At 60.1% G+C, this 23,275-nt stretch overlaps 2 protein-coding genes across 2 annotated transcripts; both read right to left on the bottom strand.

Annotated features, from left to right (window-relative positions):
* Nucleotides 1-55: 55 nt before the first annotated feature.
* Nucleotides 56-23,207, bottom strand: GEN1 (GEN1 Holliday junction 5' flap endonuclease). The gene is made up of 14 exons (XM_051974112.1): nucleotides 22,978-23,207; nucleotides 17,447-17,633; nucleotides 16,514-16,697; nucleotides 14,875-15,051; nucleotides 14,105-14,215; nucleotides 9,290-9,363; nucleotides 7,571-7,662; nucleotides 6,491-6,641; nucleotides 5,379-5,415; nucleotides 5,203-5,283; nucleotides 4,791-4,921; nucleotides 4,516-4,577; nucleotides 3,911-4,060; nucleotides 56-3,399 (listed from the first exon to the last, which is right to left on the bottom strand). Exons 2-14 carry the CDS (start codon nucleotides 17,605-17,607, stop codon nucleotides 2,207-2,209), a joined length of 2,604 nt encoding a protein of 867 aa, XP_051830072.1. The 5' UTR covers nucleotides 17,608-17,633; nucleotides 22,978-23,207; the 3' UTR covers nucleotides 56-2,206.
* On the bottom strand, nucleotides 20,299-22,230 carry LOC127546300 (basic proline-rich protein-like). Its single transcript, XM_051973497.1, has one exon. It carries the CDS (start codon nucleotides 22,228-22,230, stop codon nucleotides 20,299-20,301), a length of 1,932 nt encoding a protein of 643 aa, XP_051829457.1.
* Nucleotides 23,208-23,275: the final 68 nt, after the last annotated feature.

The raw sequence follows: 23,275 nt of genomic DNA on the forward strand, positions 1-23,275 counted from the left end.
TTTCAACTCATCCCAACTTTAGTGGAACAAACTGCTTCTATTTTCCAGAACAAGGTCAAATTTGATCTTATAAAAATTGCTTTATTTCTCTAAATAGAAATTGTTTTCAAAGCAATACTAAGGACTATCTGAGCAAGAGGAAAAGCTAATCCCAAAATGTTTCCAATTTGGCAATTCACTTTCGCCTCTTACCCCCAAATTGTCTTGAATGTCTGGAAATCTTTGTCTTCTATATAAAAACAAAATAAGTTTAAAGTTTGTTTTTAAAAATTCTCACAGAATTAAGCAGTGTTTGTTGCCAGGAATGAAAAGCTTCACTTTGGATCCAGTTAAAAGAACACATTTTCCTGTGTTCTCGGCTGGGTCCTTTCCCGCACGTGGTTAGCGCTTTAACGCCCTCCAAGGGCAGGCAGGCTGTCGCCATCTTCACAGATGAGACCCATCGATCAGCCAATAAGCTTTGGCCAAGGGCTGCCATGGTGGGTCGGTGGGGTCTTGCCCCCAGATCCAGGATCCCCTCCCCCACCACAATGAGCTGCCCCCGGCTTTCTCGCAGCTCCGAGCCATGAAGGATCCTCCGGGCACGGCGATCTTTAATATGAATTTGAGACGATGGATGGCCCTTTGAGGGGGCATCATGGCACCAAGCCAGGGCTCAGACCACAGGCGGCTGTTGCTCCTTCCCAGCCGTCACCGGGCCTCCGAGGTGTTCTAGAAGGACCTCTTAGGGTTCCCTTCTGAGATGGGCTGACCTTCCTGTCCCTTGGCAATGGTGGCCCGACACAGCTCAGGATGTTCCAGCACCCGGGGTGTGGGCTCCAGAGCTCATTCAGACCCACGGGCACTGTCCCGGAGCATCCGTGTCAAGAACGGGCTGGCGGTCCGCGGCTGCGCGCAGTCAGCCAATCACTGAGCTGCGGAGGGCGGGCTGACTCAGAAGGTGAGGACCTGGCGTGGTACCGTCGGAGAAGTCCGCCGCGTCTCCGGGGAAGCCGTTGCGTCCCGCTTTCTCTCCCGCTGCGCCGAGTTCTCCTTGCCGGCTCCCAGCCACACGCAGGGAGGCCTTCTCCAGCTCACCTGGGCCACTGGCGACCAAGAAGCCAGCAGCTTAGAGCTCCCCAACTGTGTATGTGGGAAGTACCCTCCATGGGTCACGGGGAGAGTCATGTCCTTCCTACTGGGCCCCTCATAAATGCAGCGCTTTTTGGATTTGGGGGGCATCTGAGGTCCGGTGTCCAGAGAGAATTATCATCCGCAAGGTGGGCTATTGGCTCAGCTAGTGAACCACCTGCCAGGGGATGCACTGGGTGGAGGGACAGGGAGCGACTCACTAGCGACTTTGGGGTCCATCTGCCCCGAGCCAAAAAGGGGAACAGAGCCCCTCGCTTTCGGTTCCAAGTCCTCCTCAAGGTTCTGGGCCCCAGGTAGGCATTTGAGAACATTAGAATGAGCGAAACTCAAGGCTACCCTAGACCTGGATCGACTTGGAGTGTTCCAAGCCGATTCTGGACATTAGCTTTTTAAAAACTGTTTTAAAATAATGTTTTTCTTCATCTACGTGTAGACAATTTATAAAATTCCCTTTAAAAAATTCTGAGTTCCCCATTTTCTCTCTCCCTCCCTCCCCTCTGAGGGGACAGAAAGCGACTTGTCTGCGTGTTCACCTAGAGTTACACACAAATGGGGGGAGGGGGTCACAATTAGTAACAAAAGGGGCGACATGAAGTTCAGTTACTTTCGCCTACAAAGAGAAATCCCAAGTAGGGGGCGGTTACGGGAAGGTGAGTCCGGCTCCCCGTGGAACTTCCGGAAAGAGCCAAGGCTGCTGGTCTGGGCCTGAGAACCAACAGGACGACACACGGTTACGCCCGCGGCTCTCAGGGTCCCAATGACAGCGGGTGCTGGGGCTGCCTGGGCTGCGGGACGGCTCCGGGACGGCTCCGGGACAGCTCCGGGACAGCTCCGGCCTCCTCCAACCCTAGGCCCGACAAGCCACAGCCTGGCGGCGGCTGCTCCCTTTCCCCCTCCCCCCCGTTTAATTTAGACTAAAGAAGAATTTTCCCCAGGGAAGCCTGACAATCCCTGCGTTCAGAGCCCCCGGGCAGTGGCCACACCAGGTCTGGGGGACCAGGTCCTTGCTCCGGCATCTCTGCAGTTCCGAGCCCTCCAGGCTGGGCTCCGGGTCACGGCGAGCCCTCGGGGGCTGTCAGCTGCTCTGGAAGCGCAGTTTCAGTCTCTGGGCCAAAGGCAGAGGGCTCTCCAGAAGCAGACTGGAGGCCTTCGTTTCCCCGGGAGGGGACGGGCACAGGCCCAGCCGTGGCGAGCTCCCCGCAGCGTCCAGGAGGCCAAAGGCGGAGGCGGCCGTGGCCGAGCGCGGAGCCCCGGCTCCCTTACAGAGGGCTCTGGGATCCGGCCGCGGGACGCTGGTCTGGAGCCAGGCCGGAGGGCGCTGCTCGGGCTTCCCCTTTGGCCGCGAGCACTTCTCGCTCCTGCTGGTCAGCTCGTCCTCCTCCTCCGAGGAGCTGCAGGGGAGGCAGACGGTCTTTTTGGGGAACCTCTTTGGAGCAGCCTGAGCCTCGGGCTGAAGTCGGGGGAGCCCCCGGCCCAGGGGTCTCAGCGTCGGATTGCCGGGGCCCAGGGGCACAAACGCGCCAGCTCTGGGCGCTCTCCTGCTCGCCACGTCAGACTGGTCCAGGCCGCTCTGCAAACGGAACACTGGGAGAAGACCTGGGGGGCTACGGTTAGGCTGCTGGGGCTCGAAGGAGGGGCTGCTCTTTGCGGCGAAGGCCCCTTTCCTCTGCAGCGCCGAGGCTTCCGGGTCGGCCCAGTGGCCGTGGCGCCTGTCCGGAGCAGAGAGCTGGGGCTGGGCCAGTGGCTGGACACCCCCCCGCTCCTTCAGAGGCTGAAGGGTCGGACCGAGGCTCGAATGGGCTCTGGCCGAGCCGGCGCTCTGGGGCTCGTGGGGACTGTCCCCGCCGGGCCCTGAGGGGTGGGCCCCGGGGGAGGCGCTGAAGGAGGTGCCCTCCCAGTCGATGGAGCTCAGCTGGAGGGCCTCGATGGCCAAGCTATCGTCCTGGAGCTCGGACATGGGCAACAGATGACCGCTGGCCCCGCTGTGCTGCGAGCCCCCGAGTCTCAGCGGGGTGGGGGTGGAAGCGGGGGTGGGGGTGGGGGCGGGCAGCTGCCAGGCCTCCAGACTTAGGGGAGCCCCGCCCCAAAGCCTGCTGCCCCCCACGGGGCCGCTTCTCTGCGGCCATTCCTCCTCCGGGGGCGCTTTCGGGGGTGCCTTGGCGGCCGGCCCCGGGGCCATCTCGTGGGAGAGTCTCACGTGGGCCAGAAGGCCCGCCACCTCGCCCACGTCCAGCAGATCTCCGCCCCCCTTCGCCTTGTTCTTCTTACCTGCGCAAAAAAGAGAAAGGAAACGGGCGTTCTGCTCCAAGAAAGGCAAAAGTAGAACGATCCTGGCCGTCTCTGCCAGGCCTGGGCAGGCTCTCCAGCAGGCACCGGGCTCCCACGTGGGCACTCGGCATCAGAGACAGGGCGGACACTCCCAGGGATTCGGGGTTGGGCAGGGCGGGCCTGGACCAGCCTGGGGCCACCTCGTGGGCAGGAGGCGCCCGGCAGATGGCCCCTGGTGGGGTCCGGGGGGAGGGACAGAGGGCGGGGGCGGAGCCAGGGCCTTCTGCCAAGGCCCACATGGACCTTCCCGGGAACTGGATCTTCCTGGGGCACTGGAGGGAGGGAGAGACAGGGATCTGTCCCAAGTTACACGCTAGGAGGGACTGGGGGCAAGACTCGGACCCTGGTCCGAGGGCATTCTGGGATCTAGTGACGATCAGCGAGCCTTTGTGCCCCCTGGTGCCCACCAGTGTGAGCCAGGCCTGCCGTGCCATGCGGGCCCCAGACTCACTCCTGGACTGCTTCCCCTGGTTTTCCTGCAGCTGCTCCTGGTACTGGGCGACCACCTCGGGGTAGGCAGCTTCAAACAAGGTGGCATCCTCCACCGTGAGCACAGCGGACGGCCCGACATGGGGAGCCGCACTGGCCATCACATAGTGCTCTGAAACACGGGGGCGGGTGGGAGGCTGGCACCTCGTGGGCAGTGCCCCACCCTCCCAGGCACCTCACGGGCACTGCCCCCCATGACCCCCACTTGTGGGCACCCTCTGCTGTTCCTCTGAAGCGAGCCCCTGCGCCCCCCGTCTTCCCCAGTGGATCCGTCTGCAGTGGATCTGGAGGCCCTGGGGCCCCCAGAAGGCAGGGCCCAGCTCTGGCTCCCCAGGGCCTGGCACAGAAGCTAGCACACAGCAGGTGCTTAATGGAGGCTCGCTGGCCAGTAGAAGGACAGAGGCGCTGGGGAGAGGACAAAGCGAGAGCCACAAGCGCACGGGGGTCCCTGTGCAGAGCCCCCTGTCCCCCTGCTCACAACCACCTTCTGTCCCCATCTTGAGGGACCCTGCCCACTCGCCCCCAGGGCAGGAAGCCCAACAAATGCCCATTGTGCCCAACACACACCTGGCTTCTGCCACAGGATCTCCAAGCAAGGGATGCCGCTCCTGAGGCGGGAGCGGGTTATTCTGGGAGACAGAAAGTGGCCATTTAATGTGCTGTGGGGATGCCTCGGACCCGGCAGGCCCCCCCCCTCCACCCCCATTCCTCGTGGGCCCCCCTGGCCAGCCTGACCAGATGGGGCATAAGCCCCCCTGGAGACCTCCTCCAGGGCTCCGGGGTCTCACTGGGCCCCCCGGGGCCCCCTCTTCCAGGAGGAAAGGCCGCCCCCCGCCCGTTACCGCAGGGGCCGCAGCTGGCCGGGGCCCTTGTGCCCGAGCTCCCGCTCCACCATGTCGTGATGGGCCAAGAGCCCCATGAGCTTCTCGCAGGCGTAGTGCCGTGGCCACTCCAGCTTCTCCAAGGCAAAAATCTGGATGGGGAAAGCAACAAGGGAGACGCGAGCGAGCACTTATGCGGCACCTGCTGTGTTCCTGCATCCCTGCCCACAGACGGCCCACTGACAAAGGGCGGGCACGGGGGTCTCCTGACCGAGGGCAGGGGCCTTTGCGGGGTGGGGGTCCTGGCGTGGGCGGAGCCTGGTACAGCACAACCCCCTCCCCGGGGCACGCGGAGGGGACGGGCGGCCCCACGTCGGCGGGCCGGGCTCTCACGCCAGCCTCCTGGGGCCCCTCGGGGCGCGCCCACACGCACCTGGAAGGACAAGAGGTTGGGTCTCTGGAAGCAGATTTTCTTGGTCACTCGATCCTTGTTTACCTGGAATTCTCGAATGACCTGGGAGGGGGAGGGGAGGCACAGAGAAGAAAACCAGGATTCGGACCCGGCCGCCGGCCCGCCCCGGTGAGCGCTCGTGGGGGTCTGGTCGTTACCTCAGGGAACGGGAATCCTTGGCAAGCGCAAGCTTTCCTAGAAACAAGCCACAGGCCACGAGGTCAGAGGCCGCCAGGGCCAGCCAGAAGCACGAGGGGCCCCGGGCGGTGGGGGAGGCTGGGCCAGAGCGCGGACGTGGGGTCTGGCCTCCAAGCCTCCGACGGCTCACAAAAAGGGGATGCCCACACCCGGGGGACCCTCTCACGGGGCAGTCGAGGCAGGGGAGCCGCGTCCCCGTGAAAACTCTGGGAAACGGAATTGGGGGTCATGGGAGGAAGGGGCTCCTCCTGGGCTCCCACGGGGCTGGGGGCGAGGGGAGGAAGGGCCTCCTGTGCCTCGCCCGGTGGGTTGCACCAGCAGGGTCCGGCAGCTCTGGGCAGAGGTGGGTTGGGGGCCATGGGAGCCAGGACCTCCCCGCCTTGGGGGTTACACTGGGGCCCCCCTCCCGGGATGCCGGGTTCTCAGACAGGACGCCCCCAGCCCACACCTGATTCACAGCACAAGAGCCCAGGGGCCTCTGGCCATGAGCACCTGCTTCTCCCCCTCCCTCAGGGGCCCTGCCCACCCCCCACCACCCCTTCTCACATGACCAGGTGGCTCAATCCAGACCAAAGCTGACCCTGCAGCTGCTCCAATGACCCCCTTCTGGCCCTCTCCTGCCTTGGGGCCACACTCCTCCCACAGCCCCGGCCCCTCCGGAGCCACCCGTGGGCACTCACTTCCCTTACTGAATCCCCCCTCCCGCAGCCCCCGGGTCTCAGGGGCCTCTCTGCCGCCCCCTCTGTCTCCTCTACGGAACTTCACGCAGGGAGACCTGGGAGGGAGGCCCCGCGCCCTCTGCCCTCCACCTTTGGACCGTCCCCCCGGGGGTCCCACCGGCTCCCGGCAACGAGCGGGCTGTCCCGTGGGCTGGGGCCTCTCACGTGCCCCTCTCCAGCCCCGCCCTGCACCCGCATCTCGCATCCATCAGGAGCCCCAGCAGACCCCCGTGACCCTTCCCCTCCTCCGACCTTCCCAGGGCCAGCATCCGCCCCCCGGGGTCCCCAGCAGGTCTCCGGGGCACTCGTGGAGTGGGTGCCCCCGCCCCAGGAAGCGCCACGGAGGGACCCACTTCTTGACGCTGTTCTCGGCGGCGCCCTGTAGCCGGCGGTGCTCGGCGCGGTGCCACTCGCACAGGCAGCGGTACTTGGGGTCGTGGGGCTCGCAGTAGCGCTCGCTGCCGCACAGGCGGCAGCCGCGCAGCTCGTGGTCCGCGGGGGAGCCTGCGGAGACACAGAGCGCCCGCTCACCGCCCGCCCGGCCCGAGGGCCCGTCACCACGGACGCTCGCGGACAATCAGCGCCCCGTCGCGGCGCCGAGATCTGAGAGGGTCCCGCGCCCAAAGCGAAGACGCATCTTTAACTGCCGCAGGAGAACCAGGAACCTGGGGCGGATTTCAGAGCAGGGCAGGAGGAGCCTCCTTCCCAGCCTCCGCGGCCTCGCTGCGCGCTCCCTTCCCGCTGACGCTCCGCCCGGGCCGGGGCTGCAGACTGTGAGCTCCTTGGCGGGCCGCCGATGGGGAGAGCGTGGGCAGAGACGGCCCCTTGTGCGGGGGGGCCGAGGCCAGGAGCCAAGTCTCTCTGGGTGAGCCCCGCGAGGTGGGCTCTCTGCCCTCCGGAGACATGTCCCCGGCCTCCCCCCTTCATCGTCCCGAGGGACAACATTAACAAAGAAGCCACTTGTGCTTCTCCCACACCACCAAAGGCTTGGACGAGCCGCGCCCCCCGCGTGTTTAACTGGTGGGCAGCGAGCGTCCCGTCCAAGCGGCCGGGAGAGGTCAGCCACGTCCCCCGGGGGGCGGAAAGCGAGGGACGAGGGCACCTCTTGGGAGGGGGAAAGAGGAGCCTGGGAGAGCCGCTGGAAGCAGGGAAGGGCGCCGCCTTCTTGGGCTCGAGAATGGCCATGGACGGGGGCCGCAGCCAGGAAACAAAGGGGCTCTGGCCCCTCAGGAAAGCTCCGACCGCACGAAGGCCCCTTGCAGGGTGGGAGCTTTTCTAGGGGCCGTGCACGGCTGTGAGAGGGTCTCAGGCCTTCCACTGGGGGACCGGGAGCCACAAGCACGAGCCCGGACGGACTGCAGTCCGTGGGGACAGAAGGGCTGGCGAGGGCCAGACGGGGCCGAACCACCGGACACCCCACGAACGCCCCCTACCTGGATGGGCGCACACGGAGCAATGAACCGGCTTCCTAACTGGCGCTGGCGGCGGGTCGGGGCTGTGGGACTCCTCCTTCCACTGATCGAACCTGGAAAGGCAGCAGCCGAGTGGGGCCAGGGCCCGGGGCAGCTCAGCGCTCTCGGGGCAGATGCCCGGGCTCCTCCCTAATTCCACAGAGCATCCCCTTACGGAGAGGGTCGCGGGAGCCAGTGAGGAAACCGCCCCCGATCTGCAGATGGGGGCGCTGGAGCCCAGTGTGGAAACCGCCCCCGATCTGCAGACGGGGTCACGGGAGCCAGTGAGGAAACCGCCCCCGATCTGCGGACAGGGGCGCTGGAGCCCAGTGTGGCTTGCCCAGGACTGGCCAAGGGCTGGAGGGAGCTGCTACACAGACCCACCTCCCTCCCCGTCAGCTGGGCGAGGAGGAGGGGTCAGGGAAACGGAGCACTGCGGAGCTTCTCGGCGCCCAGGGATTCTCCAAGGGCCGAGGCTCCTCTCCAATGCTCTGCCCCCAATCTCACTCACTGACCCTCACTCCTCCTCTCTGGGAGACGGACGGCGACCGTCAGGGACAGCCGGTTTCCGAGGCCCCCGCTGGTAGCCCAGGTATCCCGACACGTGAAGGGGTGAGGGCCGAGCCCGGATGTTGGGCTTTGTTCTTTAGTTTTGTCCTGTGTTTGTGGCTCTCCGGGGGGAGGGGAGCCTGGCAAAGACGTCCAATACCTAAGGCTACGTGGGCCACGGTTTGAATTTATAAAAGGCATGAAGGACTTGGCGGACGTCATTTACACCTTTCCTTACTCCGAAAGGCTCTGCTTGAAAATAACTGGCTGTGGGCAGGAGACTCATCCGAGCATTTTACGTCCCAACCAGACTTATCTGAACCAGTTTATGTCCCGGCTGGACTTATTTGACCTATTTTACCGCTAACTGGAGCCACCCCAGCAATGCTCATGGCCGGAGGCCCAGAGCAAAGGAAGAGAACGAGAAGGCCGCACTGAGCCCGGCTTCCTCAGACATCCCTGGGAAAAAGTGGAGTCGAGGGGCACGAGGGAATTTTCAGTTAGAATCCAAGCACCTAAAGCAGCCTCTCGAACATAAAAGCAAACTTGTAAAGAGTTGGCCGAGGCCTCCGAGGCCGCGGGTCTGGCCTGACTCCTCCCGGGCCGGAGGGCCGGGCTCAGCATCCCTCGGCAGGCCCCCGAGCCACAGGGATACCCTCTGCAGGAGAACGCTCCCCTGAGAGCAAGCGGAGCCCGGCCACTCTCACCTGTCGGTCCTGGGCCAGCCCGGCTCTTTCTGACCTTCTTGACTCCAAGCGTCCACTCCTCTCTGCTGGCTGCTCCAGAGCTTCCCCCAGCCCCTGGGCCCTCCTGTCCCTGCATGTGACCCCCCACAGGGGCTCCTCCTCAGGGCCCAGCTCCCTCCCTCCTTCCTCTCTCCCTTCCCCCACTAGAAGGGAAGCTTCTGGAGGGCAGAGCCACCTTTGCTTTTAGGTGCACATGTGCCTCCGGGCCCACAGGAAGCATTTGCTCAATGCTTCCTGCCCCTGACTGCCCTCCCACTGCAGGGAGAGAGTGGGGCGTGCTCCGGCCCCCTCATGGGCCCCAGGGTTCAGCCCCCCGGGTCCCCCAAAGGCAGTCTCCTCCCAGGCCAACGGGGGCTGATGATGCCGCCGGGGAAGAGCCGCGTCCTCGAGTTCACCTTGGACTTACTTCTGCAGCAAGCTCTGCCCTTTCAAAGAGCGCACAAGCTTTAGCGCCAGCTCCTTTCCAACTCCAGGGACTCCCTTCAGGAAGAAAAAACAACGTGACCCAAGGAAAGCGCCATCAATCCCAGGAACAAGCCCCCTCTCCCCCGGCGGCAGATTCCCCCAGGGCCGCTTTAAAGGGAGATCTTGGGAAAGCGAGCGGATCTGGGGCTGCAGATGGGGCCACCAAGACGGCAGCGGCGCTTCTGGGGCCCCGAAGGTGGGGTGACGGGGCACGCCGGGGCGCTCCTCACCACAGGGGGCAAGAGTTTACAAATGGATCGGGGAGATATGAACAAAGTCCAGCTGTCTCCTCTGAACCCGCCAACAAAGGCACTGACGCAAGGGCTGAAGGAGGTGGAAAGAGCCCCGACAGGACAGGATGCCAGCCAGGCCTTGGGAAGGGCTGAGGGGCCCACTTGGCTGCTGGCAGGGGGTGCTTCGAGCAAGCTCCTGAGGGAACCACTTGGGAGGGGAGCACCCGAGAGAAGGGTCAAGCCCCTGGGGGCTTCCACAAGGTGGAAGACTGCCCCCCCCCCGTGCCATAGCAGTGCCTCCGGGACAGTAAGAGCGGGGTTCCCTGGGAGCATGGGCCCCAGCAGACACAGTGAGCGTGCCCTAAAACTGGCAGGAGACACCGGGGGACTGAGGGCTGACGGGCTCTCCTCTCAGCACGTGCGCTCACTAAGCTGGAGCCCGGCACGCCGCAGCCCCCGCAGCGAGAAGGTGCCCCCTGGTTTGAGGACATTTTGTATCCACCCCTTCCTAAAAGCTCATCAAGTCTGGCTAGCCAATTGTGATCAACAATCGAGGGAGAAGCACACACATGGGGGCCCGGGAGCGCTAACAAACCCCCAAAACCCTGAGGGGCGACGTGTCCCCTTCTGCCGCTCTGGGGACCCCCCGGGAAGGCTGCTGAGCAGCCATATCCACCAACAGGCCCATGTCCGGCTCCGGCCCCTTCCGGAGCCCAAGCACGGGGCGTCAGAGTCTAACCGACGTAGACTCGCTTCTTTTTAAAAAACTATTACTACCTGAAGAAGCTTTTATTTATTTACTCATTTAAGGAAATTCCCTGGAAAGATAATGCATTTTGAAGGTAACAAAGCCATCAGGGGTCTATGATGAGTCTGACGCCCTCTGGGAAGTGGCTCCTTCTCAACTCGGATCACCACGTCCACGCCCCCCCCTTATCTGGACCCTGAAAAACCACTTTTCTGGCATGAAGTCTTTTCAGGACAAACTGGGACTTTCTGCACCTTAAATGGAGACCTTTGCCTGAGCAGTCGGGAGAGCGGGGATCTGAGTGCTCCCTCAGTCCCACCCTGGGCAGATCTGGTCTTGCACCTGGGAACCCTTCCAAAGGTGCTCCGAGTCTCCCTCCGTCCTTCTGCAGCAGCCCCGGGAGAGCTCACCAGGCTTCCGCCCCGGCCTCTTCCTCTCCAGCCGCCTCCTCCACAATCAGCCACTCAAGAAACACACATTAAATGCCGACTGCGTGCCAAGCACCGAGGGTACACAAAGAGACGACCAGGAGTCCCTGCCCTCGTGGTGCTCCAAGGAGGAAGGCTTCAAGCGGGCCAACCAGACACAAAGCGAGCTCTCCCCGGGATAAACAGGGCACAGGGGATAAATCCAGGGGTCTGAGCTTTGGGGTAAGAAGGACTGACAAAGATCGTTGAGAAAACGGAAAACCAGCTTGTCAGAAACTCTGAAAAGATGGACATCTGCCATTGTGTGCTAAGAGAAGGTCCAAATGGGAAGGTGGGGATTGGGGAGCATGGGAAATTGTGCCCGTCAGATCTGTGGGTAAAGGAAGAATTTCTGACCAACAAGAGACAGAGATGATCACAGGAAGTAAAATGGATTACTGGATTATTCTTATTTAAAAAGGTTTTATACGAACAAAACCAAAGCAGCCAAGATTAGTGGGGAAACTGGGGGGAGGGGGAAATCATGCAAGTTTCTCTGATAAAGAGCTCATTTTTCAAATATAGGGAACTGAGTCAAATTTACAAAAATAAGAGCCATTCCTCAATTGAAAATGGTCACATGAACAAGCAGTTTTCAAAAGAAACCAAAGCCATCTATCGTCGTTAAGTTATTTCAGTTGTGTCCTAATCTTCACGGTCCTATTTGGGGTTTTCTTAGCAAAAGGGTGATTTACCATTTCCTTCTTCAGTTCATTTTACAGAGAAAGAAACTGAGGCAAACGGGGTTCAGTGGCTTTCCCAGGGTCTGAGACTGGATTTGAACTCAGGAAGAGGAGAAATCTTGATTCCAGCCCTGGCACCTAGCCATTCAGATATCTAAACACACATAAACCAATGCTCTAAATCACTACTGATTAGAGAAATGGGAACTTTTGTTTTTCTTCCCGGGTTATTTCTACCTTCTGAATCCAATTCTCCCTGTGCAACAAGAGAACTGTTTGGTTCTGCGAACATATATTGTATCTAGGATATACTGTAACCTATTCAACATGTAAAGGACTGCTTGCCATCTGGGGGAGGGGGTGGAGGGAGGGAGGGGAAAAATGGGAACAGAAGTGAATGCAAGGGATAATGCTGTAAAAAATTACCCTGGCATGAGTTCTATCAATAAAAAGGTATTTTAAAAAAAAAAAAAAAAAAGGAAGGTGATACACCATGCACACACACATATTCATAATTCAGTCTCTTTAAATAATGCTAACTTGTCATTTATAAAACACATTAAAGCTTGTAGAGCTCATTAAAAAAAAAAGAAATGGGAACTAAAACAACTTGGGGTACCACCTCTCACCCACCAGATCACAAATGCTGGAGAGATAGAAAAATAGGGGCGCTACGCATCGTTGGTGGAGTTGTGAACTGGCCCAACCATTCAGGAAAACAGTTTGGAACACGCCCTCAGGGCTCTCACACTATCTATGCAGCAACCCCACAAGGGCTCTGTGCTAGGGGAGGGCAGAACCGAAGGAATGACCCTTTCTGTGTGGCTGGGGAGTGGTGGGGGAGGCGGACATGAGATGCAGGCTGTGAAACGCAGGGCCAGGCCGCTCTTTAGGGCAGAAGTGGGGAGAGAAGCCCCAGAGTCAAGCCCCGAACTCTCCCAAGATGGAAGCTGAGAAGGCCACGCTTTTCTTCTTGGTTAGCTGGCATGAAACATCTGGGAGGCTAAAACCCACACCCAGAAAGCGCCCGAGCACAAGCCCAAGCCATCCCTGATGCCCCCAGAGACTTCAGAAACTGGACCAATGTGGAGAGATCATGGCTGGGTCGGGCTAACCTAAACCAGGTGGGCGTGCCGAGCCAGGGTGGGGCCAGCTAGACTCCCAGGAGCCCTGGAAGGAGGTAAAAAGAATAATCTAATGCATCTGGATGCACAGAGGTGAACCACATCAAGGACTCAAGGACCGCCCTGAGGAGGAGGAGGTTCTTACAAGGTGCTAAGTCAGTGGAAGTGATAGAGACAACGGTTGCTTAACAGTTCTCTAGATGTACTTGGTACTTCTTAGAGTTCACACCTTTAAGAGAGCATATATAAGCTAGGAGCCTCAACCAGGAGGGACCGTGGGAGACTCAGAGCCAGGATTCAGTTGATGCCAGAGATGGCAGAACCACGGGAGACAGAGAAGAGGTGGCAGGCTGTCCTGTGGAGAGCACTGAAGCCAAGATCCCAAAGGCCTCCAGAAAGCTAGCCGAGCCCCCAGGGCAGGAGATGATTTTGGAAGAGACAATAAAGGATTTGGACTTTAATTCCTGCTACGTTTGAGGTGATTATTACATAGAACTGAAACTAAGGCTGCTCCCACAAGTCCCCCAGGAAACCTGCTCCCAGAGAACATTATATTTTAGAGAAAAAAACATTACAGAGGAGAGCCGCCTACCAAAGCGCATCATGTTGGCCCGACGCACATGCACAGAGGCAGGAAGCCCCCACCTTTACCAGCCACTTGCCATGGTGGACCGAAGGGCTGCGGGTCTGCTCGCTTGCACGGCAACCCAGAGCGTGTCCCGCGTCCCACCCCATGCCAGGCAGATGAGGAGGACGCGGGTCTCAAGGGGGGCCCCGCCGGGGGCCACACAAACAGATGTCGGCTGCCTCTCGAAAGCCCTCCCTTTACTAAGCCCACGTCCGAAAGGCAGGATTTTCTCCACACGCTTCCACCGAAGCGTCTTGTGCCGAGCGAGTGCAGACGTCCCCACGGAGCGAGACAACATCAGTGCCGCGCCGCGCTTCCGGCTGGGAAAGGAGCGCTTGTGAGTGAAAACGTGCTCTTTGCGTTAACTGGTGGGCTTCCTATTACTTTAGATGAATCAATAAATATTTTTATAAATGCGTCAGTTTTAATTTCCAACGTGGGAAAGCTGACAGCTGCGACTCATGCAAAGAGAAACTCTTTCAGGAGTGACCGGCTTGAGGACCACCGGCTTCCTCCATCCAGCCAACCAGCCGTTATGGAGGTGCGACTGTGCTCCGAGCCCCACAGCAGGATTGGGGTGACAGGAACGAGGCAAAGGCGGCTCCTGCCTGCGAAGGGACGACTCCCTGCAGGGTGAGCGGGGGCCCACGTGCAATGTGAGTCAATATGGAGCACGCACGGAGCAAAGACCCACGTGGGCCAGTCTTAGGGCGGTAAGGGGGTGCCCCGGCAACAAAGGCACCACGACAACAGGAGCCCCAAGCAGGTCCTTTTCTCAGTCTGTGGCAACCACGAGTCAAACTAACAGGAGGTCCATGAGCATTCGCTCCAGACCAAGCTGGGGAGGCAAAGGGGGCGGCGCCGGCGGCTTACCTTCGGAAGGTAGTCACAGCCCAGGAGCACGGCCAAGCCGATCAGGGCGTCCCGATCCAGGCCCAGATCCCTCTTAATCGAGGACATTGTGTAGCAATCCACATGGGGGTCCTAAAAGACAGGGAGCGTGCATGTGTTTGAGCTTCATGGATCCCTCTCAGCATAGTCTCCTGCACTGTGTGTGTATGTGGAGGGAATACATAAAATCCCAACGTCCCAGCGGGAAGGAAAGACCATTCGGTGTCAAGAGCACCCCGAGGAGGCTCGGGCAGGCTCCACCCAAAGGGCTCCAGGACCCGGGATGGGCTAAGAAACTTTGCCTCGAGGCCCACACTCCTCAGAGGAGGAGGACGAGCCTGAAGTCAGTCACCCTCGGTCACTGGGTCGGAGGCAGATGCAGCATCTTGGGCTCCAACAACTGCTCAAGAACTTTCTCTGTAATCATTATCCTCGTGGGGTCCGCGGTGAAGAGGGCTCTTACTGAGCAGGTGCAGCTGGCAATTTAGTCGCATCCTGCACCCCCGGCTCCTGACTTACGACCTGGGATGAGCACCTGAAGGCACCAAGGCTGGGAGAAGGGAAACTCCTTGTGGAGACAAGGGACCTCCTGCCCAGGCTCAAACCCTGGGATGCGTCCGAGACAGCCCTGCCCCACGTCTCTTTGGCTTTGAGGGCTAATCTTTATGGCACGCTGCCTCAGAATGTCCTCCCCCCAAATTTAATCACTTGACAATAATAATCTTCAAAAATTAATTTTCAAAAACACATACCTTTACATTCATAGTGAAATTTCGATAAACAGTCTGTGCTCCGTAAAGGAAAGCGTCTCCATCGTCAGTGAGGCACCCGTCCACGTAGCCATGGGCATTGAGGTAGGCGCACATAGCCTCGGCTTCCCCGGCTGCCTGAACCCACGGAACTCCCAAGCACTCCAACAAGTCAAGGCACTAGGAGCAGAATCCACCAAAATCAGGGGCTGCTTCCGATCAGTCAATCGGCATCAAGTGCCTACTGTGTGCACTAGCTTATGCTTCCTGCATGATCCTTCTCCAGGTATCATGACGCCCAAAGGGGGAACAATTTATGAAGTTAAAAACTGTCTTTTAAGGACACAAAGATTCCAAATGTAGATAAACGATACAGATGGGTGGACGATAGCTAAATGATACACAGATGTTATGGAGAGAGGGACAGATGACAGATTGATGGTGGGTGGGGAGATAGGTAGAGGGACACAATGCAGGTCAGCTAAAATGACCGAGACTTGAAATGTAGCATCACATGCTTTAGTTTCAATGTTAACCCCTAAATATCTCTCAATGGGCTTAGGGCAGGACCAACAATTCTCCATTTCTCCTCTGCCACGGCACTTGGACCTGTGCTGCCCACCCACCGAGAAGCTCGCTAAAAGTACAGGACTGGCTTGCTGCCTTCGGCCAGAGGACACTCTTCAGGGCACCCTGGGAAGTCAGTCCCCTGCCACTGGCTCTCATGCCCTCCCCCTGCTGGCTCAGTTCTGCAAAGACAGATGTTCACATTCAAAGCAAGGAAGGTCATCTCGGGGACAGCAGAGATCTTTTTACACTACTGAGTGCTCACTAAGGCCGGCTTATGGATCCTCTTTTATCTACACAGAATGGTCGAACCGTGAAGGAGACCCGCTCTCAGAAGCACAACGTCAGCAACGGCTGAGGAGGACGGACGCCGTCCTTCAAATAACCCACGTCCTATCCGTGATTGAGACTTTGTGGGGAAAAGAGCTTCTCTTGTAATAGAAGGAACAGCAATAAAGAAATTTCCCAAGAAGGGATGGAGGGAGGGAGGGGAAAAGTCGAAACAGAAGCGAGTTTAAGGGATAATGTTGTAAAAAATTACCCTGGCATGGATTCTGTCAATATAAAGTTATTATTAAATAAAATAAAATTAAAAAAAAAAATTTCCCAAGAAGGGAATCGGGCTCCTAGGACTCAATCCCAAATGCTCCGTGTAGTGCAAATGAATATTTAAAAACAAACTGGACGACAATAAGCAGTCGGAATTTCTGTAATGACATTGGGACGTTCCCTGCTTGAGATAAAGGTGTAAAAATCATGTTCAAATGGAAAATAGAGAGAAATCCCATAAAGGTGGAGGGGGTGCTAAGTGTAATAAGAGCTCCTAGTCACCAGGTAAAGGAAGAGAAGGGAGATAAGACCTGGAGCCTGACCAAAGGCCGCCCTGTGGCACAGATACCCGTGAACCCCCCAATCACCATCTCAGCTTCTTAGCTCTCTTCAGTACAAAGACCCTACGGAAGCCCTGAGGCCAGAAACCCAAAATAAGTAAGTGTTCTTCCCTTCTTAGGGGACGTGGGGGATATTTTAGCTCCAAACTTTGGGGACAGAAGAGCCCCTGGCTCTGGCTGCTCACCTCTTTTAAGACAGCCTTGAAAGAGGATCTTGTGAATCTCTGGGCCCGGTTTTGGGGGGCCCCGAAGCGCGTCTCGTTCCGTTTGCCCATCACGTCTGCTTTCAGCTTGGGAGCGTCGCCTTCCATGACGAAGAGCAGTTTTACTCCCATTAAGGTTAGAGATGAGATCCGAAAAAACAGGTTCCTGAACAGCCCAAACAGATCTAAATGAATCCCTGGCTCTGAGAAAAATCGGCGAGTGGCCAAGCCCTGCCCCCTATGCCCTGAGCCACGGCCGGCCGGCGTTGCCGCCTCACCCCTCTGCGCCCACGTGGATTGACTCTGTCCCTGGGCACATTCACCCCAGCTCTCTGTGCCCTCGCAGAGGCAGACTGAGCCTCACACCTCCCCATCCAGCCCAGGAAATGACTTTGGATGTTCCATACACGTTAGATTCATTTCCTTGTGTTTGTGTCATTTGCCCTAAAAGCATGTAGCCACCTTGTGGGCAGGGAACGTGCCCTGAGGCCTCACACTGTGGCGGATGTGCGATCGCTCTCAGGCGTCCGGAGGCGATGCTGTGACATGTGAGTGAGCTTGCCTTAAGGGAGGCTGGGCCATGCATTCATCAGCCTCAACCTCTCCCCTGGGGTCACCAGGCTCTCGGGGCAAGACATAGTCAGGACAGATTGGCAGGCAATGCCACGCTTGCCACTCTTCTCCCATGCCGTGTCTCCTGAATGAGGAGCAGGAAATCTGGGGAGGTGACGCTCTCAAAAAACTCTGCCCACCACACCCCACGGAAGCAGGGAGACATAAGAATCAAGGCCACGGTGATGGATGTGGCCGCCACGAATCCAACGCACCTGAGGTGGGGCTTGACATGGTGCCAGCCAGCTTTCATAAGAAGCAAGGCCACGGGGGACGGACGCGGCCACCATGAATCCAACGCACCTGAGGTGGGGCTTGACAACGATGCCGACCATCTTTTTGACGGCGAGTGCTTCGCACACCCAGAGACTCAGGTCGACGGCCAGGGTCTTCCCCTGGAGACTCCGGAGATGGGCGTGCTGCTTAACAGGCTCCAGAATCTGCCACAGATCGTTCACTCCCATGCTGGTCTTCTCCGATGTTAGGAAAACTGTTTAACAGAAGGATTTAATGGTTCCAAATAAAAAATTTAGATGTTATGTGGAAAAGAGTCTTAAAAAGGTGATAGCTCTGCTTTCCCATTACTAGTCCTCAAATGAAAAAATTAACACAAATTCAATAATCATCAATTAAAAACATGTCAAGACAATGAAGAAACGACACAAGAAAATAGGAACCTGTGCCCCGCGGGGTCTGTCTGCAAAACAAACAGATGTGGGGGAATCCTTTGAGTCCTCACTGGGACGCAATTAAAAGGACTGACAAGTCACTGTTTACCCGTTCCCTTTATCAGGAGAGAAACTCAATGGGATCCTCACATCAACCAAGAGCATTAAGCTAGAAGAAAGTCCTTCGCTGATGTGAGAGAATGAAAGCTGGGAGTGAAGGTCACCTCTATGGAAAATGGGGTCAAGTAAAACAGGAGCCCGGTCAAAGCCACGGCAAAGGAACTGACTGGGGAGCAGGGAGGAAGAGAGAGGGGGCCTCTGTCTCTGCTGTTCTTGACCAGGGGATGGCTCATGTGAGTCCTGACAGTGCCCCCCATATCAACAGCATTTCATGGTCCCATCTGTGTGGGGCCTGAGAATCCCGGAAGAAAGCCACCCCACACCTAAAAAGTCCTTCAGGGGGACCCCATGATGGGAAGAACACGCGTTCTCATCTCTGAGGAGCTGTAAATTACCCCTTGCCCCCGAGTCTCCCTGGCCTGTAGCCCCTCATCCTCTGGAATCACCATGGAATCGAGGGAGCCGGGGCTTCTAGTTGGGAGGATGTTTGTACCAAGAGGCTAGCATGACATCACTGGGTAAATACTTATTCTGAAGCTCGTTAAGTCTGACTGGCTAATGCATCCCAAATAAGGAGAGAAACAGCACAATGGAGGGCACCCATGAGCTGGTGTGAGAAACCGGCCCTGGACCTTTCAGGGTCCTCAAAACCCTGAGGGGAGAAAAATAAGAATGGCCCAAAGTGATGTGGACTTGAAAAGGATCCTCCATCACCCTTTCTCAACAAGGCAACTATTCCCTACATCCCCTTTGCAAAGGCTCCATTAGTCGGCGTCCCCTTCTCATGCCTCCCTTGTGACTGTAGGCCCAATCCACTGGTTTCTGAGCCCTTTGTCGAAACTGTACAGCAGCTTTCCTCCCTGGACCATGATGCAGGATGGAGGCAGGGTCCCGATTCTGGGACCCCAGCACAAAAGGAAGCTAACATGAGGCTGGAGGGGCAGGGCCAAAGAGGCCGAAAGCAGATTGGCTGATGGGCCACGGAGAGAAGACTGCTGGAGGTCTGGGAGCTCAGGTGGTGAAGGGCCGGCCTCATGTGGACAGATGAAAAGGGGAAAGAAGTGCAGCCAGGTGGGAGGGAGAGCCGGCGGGCCCAGGCCCCCTCCTTAAATGGAGGTTTGGGGAGGAGCTCCCCACTTCTCCCATCAGAGGGCTCACCATCACTCCTCCCTCCGCTACCAGGCCAGAGCTCCACACTTCCTCAGCCAAACTCCAGAAGATGAGCTTCTCGTTCCCTCCACTTCCCCCACTCACCCTTTTGCAAGCTGGCCTCTTATCCCCACTTGGCTGAAACTGTTCTCTCCAAAGGAACCTCTTAGCCGCTCAAAAATCACAAGTCTCTTCTCCAACCAATCCGACGGCCGGTCTGGGTCGCTGGCCCCGCTGACCACCTCTCTCCCCACTTAATTTTAAACTCCTGTCTCCAGGTCCTCCTACCTAGCTCATTACTTCTGCTCAGCTCCTGAATCTGCCAGCTTCTCTCTGCTCACACTGCCCCTCCCCCAGCCTCTGACTGGGCTGCATGGCCAGGATGGTACATCACAATTGGCCCCAAGCTGCCCTGCCAGCCTCCTTGGAGGTGGCCAGCCCTCTGGGAGCCAGCCCAACTTGCCCTCTGTTCTGGAGTCCCTCTCTTCCTTCAAAAAGCAGCCCCTGCCACGTGGAGTTAATTCCGAGCTTCTTATTTCTAGCACCCGCTCGCCCTTCCCAGGCACTCTGGGATGAGACTTTCTGATTCTTTTGGTTTTATTTGACACATTTTTCTGCGTGGTTGTGTCTCCCACAACAGGATAAAAAGTTGCCGAGCTGGTGTTCCCTTACTTTGGTCTTGTTTCCCCAGGACGTGGCACAGCGTCTGCCCGCCGTGGCGGGCACTGACCTGCTTAGTGACTGGCCGTTCACTCCACTTGCGGTGAAGCAGCTGGAACATTGAGCCCCTTTGGAATCAAGGTCCAGTGCACATTTATGAGGCAGGTGACCCTCCCCCCAAGTCAACTCAAACTTTGTAATTTTCAGTTTCATTAACTGAAAAACGGTCACGCTAATCGTCACTCACAGTAAAGGAAACGCTTCTTAAAGCGCCACATGCACACGTGTACATATATGTGTGGATACATACGTATGTTCATACAAAACATCACCAAATGTGTTTTTAAAAACTCAAACAGGACCCGCACATGCCATTCAAAGGCAACAAGTGAACCCCCAGCTAGGGAAGCTCCAGCATGAACCGGCAGAAGTGCTCCTAAGAGCAGAGCGCCCCCCACTGGGCATCTCACAAAGGCGAGCTGTGAAGGGAAGGCAGCCTGGTCTGCCAGCTTATGACATCTCCCTTCCTATCTCCCTACATCGCCTCTGGGCTGAGCCTCAGACAAGAGGCTCCTCCGAACAACATTTGCTCATGAGCTCAGGCCGGGCCCAGGCTCCGGCTGTCCCTGCCGCAGTGGGGGTCGGGCCCAGGCTCCCGGACGAGGCTCTGGCTGTCCCTCCTGCAGTGGGGGCCGGGCCCAGGCTGTCCCTGCCGCAGTGGGGCCGGGCCCAGGCTCCCGGACGAGGCTCCAGCTGTCCCTGCCTCAGTGGGCCGGGCCCAGGCTCCCGGACGAGGCTCCGGCTGTCCTTGCCGCAGTGGGGCCGGGCCCAGGCTCCCGGACGAGGCTCCGGCTGTCCCTCCTGCAGTGGGGCCGGGCCCAGGCTCCCGGACGAGGCTCTGGCTGTCCCTGCCTCAGTGGGCCGGGCCCAGGCTCCCAGACGAGGCTCCGGCTGTCCCTGCTGCAGTGGGGGCCGGGCCCAGGCTGTCCCTGCCGCAGTGGGGGCCGGGCCCAGGCTCCCGGACGAGGCTCCGGCTGTCCCTCCTGCAGTGGGGGCCGGGCCCAGGCTCCCGGACGAGGCTCCGGCTGTCCCTGCCGCAGTGGGGGTCGGGCCCAGGCTCCCGGACGAGGCTCCGGCTGTCCCTGCCGCAGTGGGGGTCGGGCCCAGGCTCCCGGACGAGGCTCCGGCTGTCCCTGCTGCAGTGGGGGCCGGGCCCAGGCTGTCCCTGCCGCAGTGGGGGCTGGGCCCAGGCTCCCGGACGAGGCTCCGGCTGTCCCTGCCGCAGTGGGGGCCGGGCCCAGGCTCCCGGACGAGGCTCCGGCTGTCCCTGCCGCAGTGGGGGCCGGGCCCAGGCTCCAGACGAGGCTCCGGCTGTCCCTGCCGCAGTGGGGGCCGGGCCCAGGCTCCCAGACGAGGCTCCGGCTGTCCCTGCCGCAGTGGGGGGGGCCGGGCCCAGGCTCCCGGACGAGGCTCCGGCTGTCCCTGCCGCAGTGGGGGCCGGGCCCAGGCTCCCGGACGAGGCTCCGGCTGTCCCTGCCGCAGTGGGGGCCGGGCCCAGGCTCCCAGACGAGGCTCCGGCTGTCCCTGCCGCAGTGGGGGCCGGGCCCAGGCTGTCCCTGCTGCAGTGGGGGCCGGGCCCAGGCTGTCCCTGCCGCAGTGGGGGCCGGGCCCAGGCTCCCGGACGAGGCTCCAGCTGTCCCTGCCGCAGTGGGGGCCGGGCCCAGGCTCCCGGACGAGGCTCCGGCTGTCCCTGCCGCAGTGGGGCCGGGCCCAGGCTCCCGACGAGGCTCCGGCTGTCCCTGCCGCAGTGGGGCCGGGCCCAGGCTCCCAGACGAGGCTCCGGCTGTCCCTGCCGCAGTGGGGGGGGCCGGGCCCAGGCTCCCGGACGAGGCTCCGGCTGTCCCTGCCGCAGTGGGGCCGGGCCCAGGCTCCCAGACGAGGCTCCGGCTGTCCCTGCCGCAGTGGGGCCGGGCCCAGGCTCCCAGACGAGGCTCCGGCTGTCCCTGCCGCAGTGGGGCCGGGCCCAGGCTCCCGGACGAGGCTCCGGCTGTCCCTGCTGCAGTGGGGGCCAGGCCCAGGCTCCCGGACGAGGCTCCGGCTGTCCCTGCTGCAGTGGGGGCCGGGCCAGGCTCCCGGACCAGGCTCCGGCTGTCCCTGCTGCAGTGGGGGCCAGACCCAGGCTCCCGGACGAGGCTCCGCTGTCCCTGCCGCAGTGGGGCCGGGCCCAGGCTCCCAGACGAGGCTCCGGCTGTCCCTGCCGCAGTGGGGGCCGGGCCCAGGCTCCCGGACGAGGCTCCGGCTGTCCCTGCTGCAGTGGGGGCCAGGCCCAGGCTCCCGGACGAGGCTCCGGCTGTCCCTGCTGCAGTGGGGGCCAGGCCCAGGCTCCCAGACGAGGCTCCGGCTGTCCCTGCTGCAGTGGACTGGGCCAAACCAAGCAGCCCAGATGGGGTTTACCCTGGTAAATGTCCTGACATTCCCAGGAACTGCCATCAGGATGGAGGACGAACGCCCCCTGCTGGACTCTGATGGGGTGGCACGGGCGCAGCTTCTCCGGGTCCATGGGGCAGTCCCTCATTTAACTGAGATCCCCACAGTCCCAATGGTCGGAGCTGCTCCCGGCCCCGGCTTCCATCTCCCAGGGCCCCGAGAGCCTCCACCCATCCAGACCTCCATCCTGTGAATGGGGGTCGCCCCTGGGCGGGCTCCGGGAGCGCCCGGACACCCCCGCCCCGGCCGGGGCTCCCCGCCCCCAGAGGCGGAAGGGCTTCGGAGGGAAGCCCGCCTAAGGGGGGCCCCAGGAGGGGTGCGGGGCCCAGGAAGCAGGGGCGGCTAGGGACCCACCTGACAGGGGAGGAAGCTGTCCGGGAGCAAGTGCCCCGCGGCTGGATTTGCACTCGCTCTGGGAAGCAGAGATGGGTCTGTCATTGAAAGGGGGAGGGAGGAACCGGAGGCGGTGCCCAGCGCGGAGCGGGGGTGCTGGGCTGTCCGCATTGGGAGGGCCCAGAAGCTAGAGCCTGGGGTGGGGGGACTCAGCCTAGAACACGAGGGGGTGTCTGTGCTGGGAAGGGGCCCGGGGGTCACATGGTCCTGCGGGGGCGGCGCTCCAGCCCCTCAACGCACCACCCCCGCTCCGGAGGCGACGCAAAATCCGAGCAGCCCCAGGCTCGGCCTCGGCCGCCCCGTCCCTCCCATTCTCCCCCGGGGTCCGTCCCCATTTCGGGCCCGCACCCCACTTACCGTGAAGGCGCCGACGGGTGCAGAAGTCTCTGAGGCCGAGGCCGTCGCTGACTTCCCAGTTCTAAATTGGCGCTCGCGCCTGGCCCCGCCCCTGAGCGGATGGACAGATTCCTCTGCCAATGGGAAACGCCGTCTTCCTTGCCCCGCCCCTCGTCTACCGGTTCCGGCTCCGGGAACCGTCAGTACCGCCTTGGAAGGGCGGCCCCATGGGGCGCAAGCGCAGTATTGCCCAGCTCGGCTTCGCCCGAGGAATCGCGGGAAACTGCCGCTTCCCAGCCGAGATTCAGTCGGGGCCGTG

This window comes from Antechinus flavipes, chromosome 2 (assembly GCF_016432865.1).
Source record: "Antechinus flavipes isolate AdamAnt ecotype Samford, QLD, Australia chromosome 2, AdamAnt_v2, whole genome shotgun sequence".
NCBI classification, from domain to species: domain Eukaryota; kingdom Metazoa; phylum Chordata; class Mammalia; order Dasyuromorphia; family Dasyuridae; genus Antechinus; species Antechinus flavipes.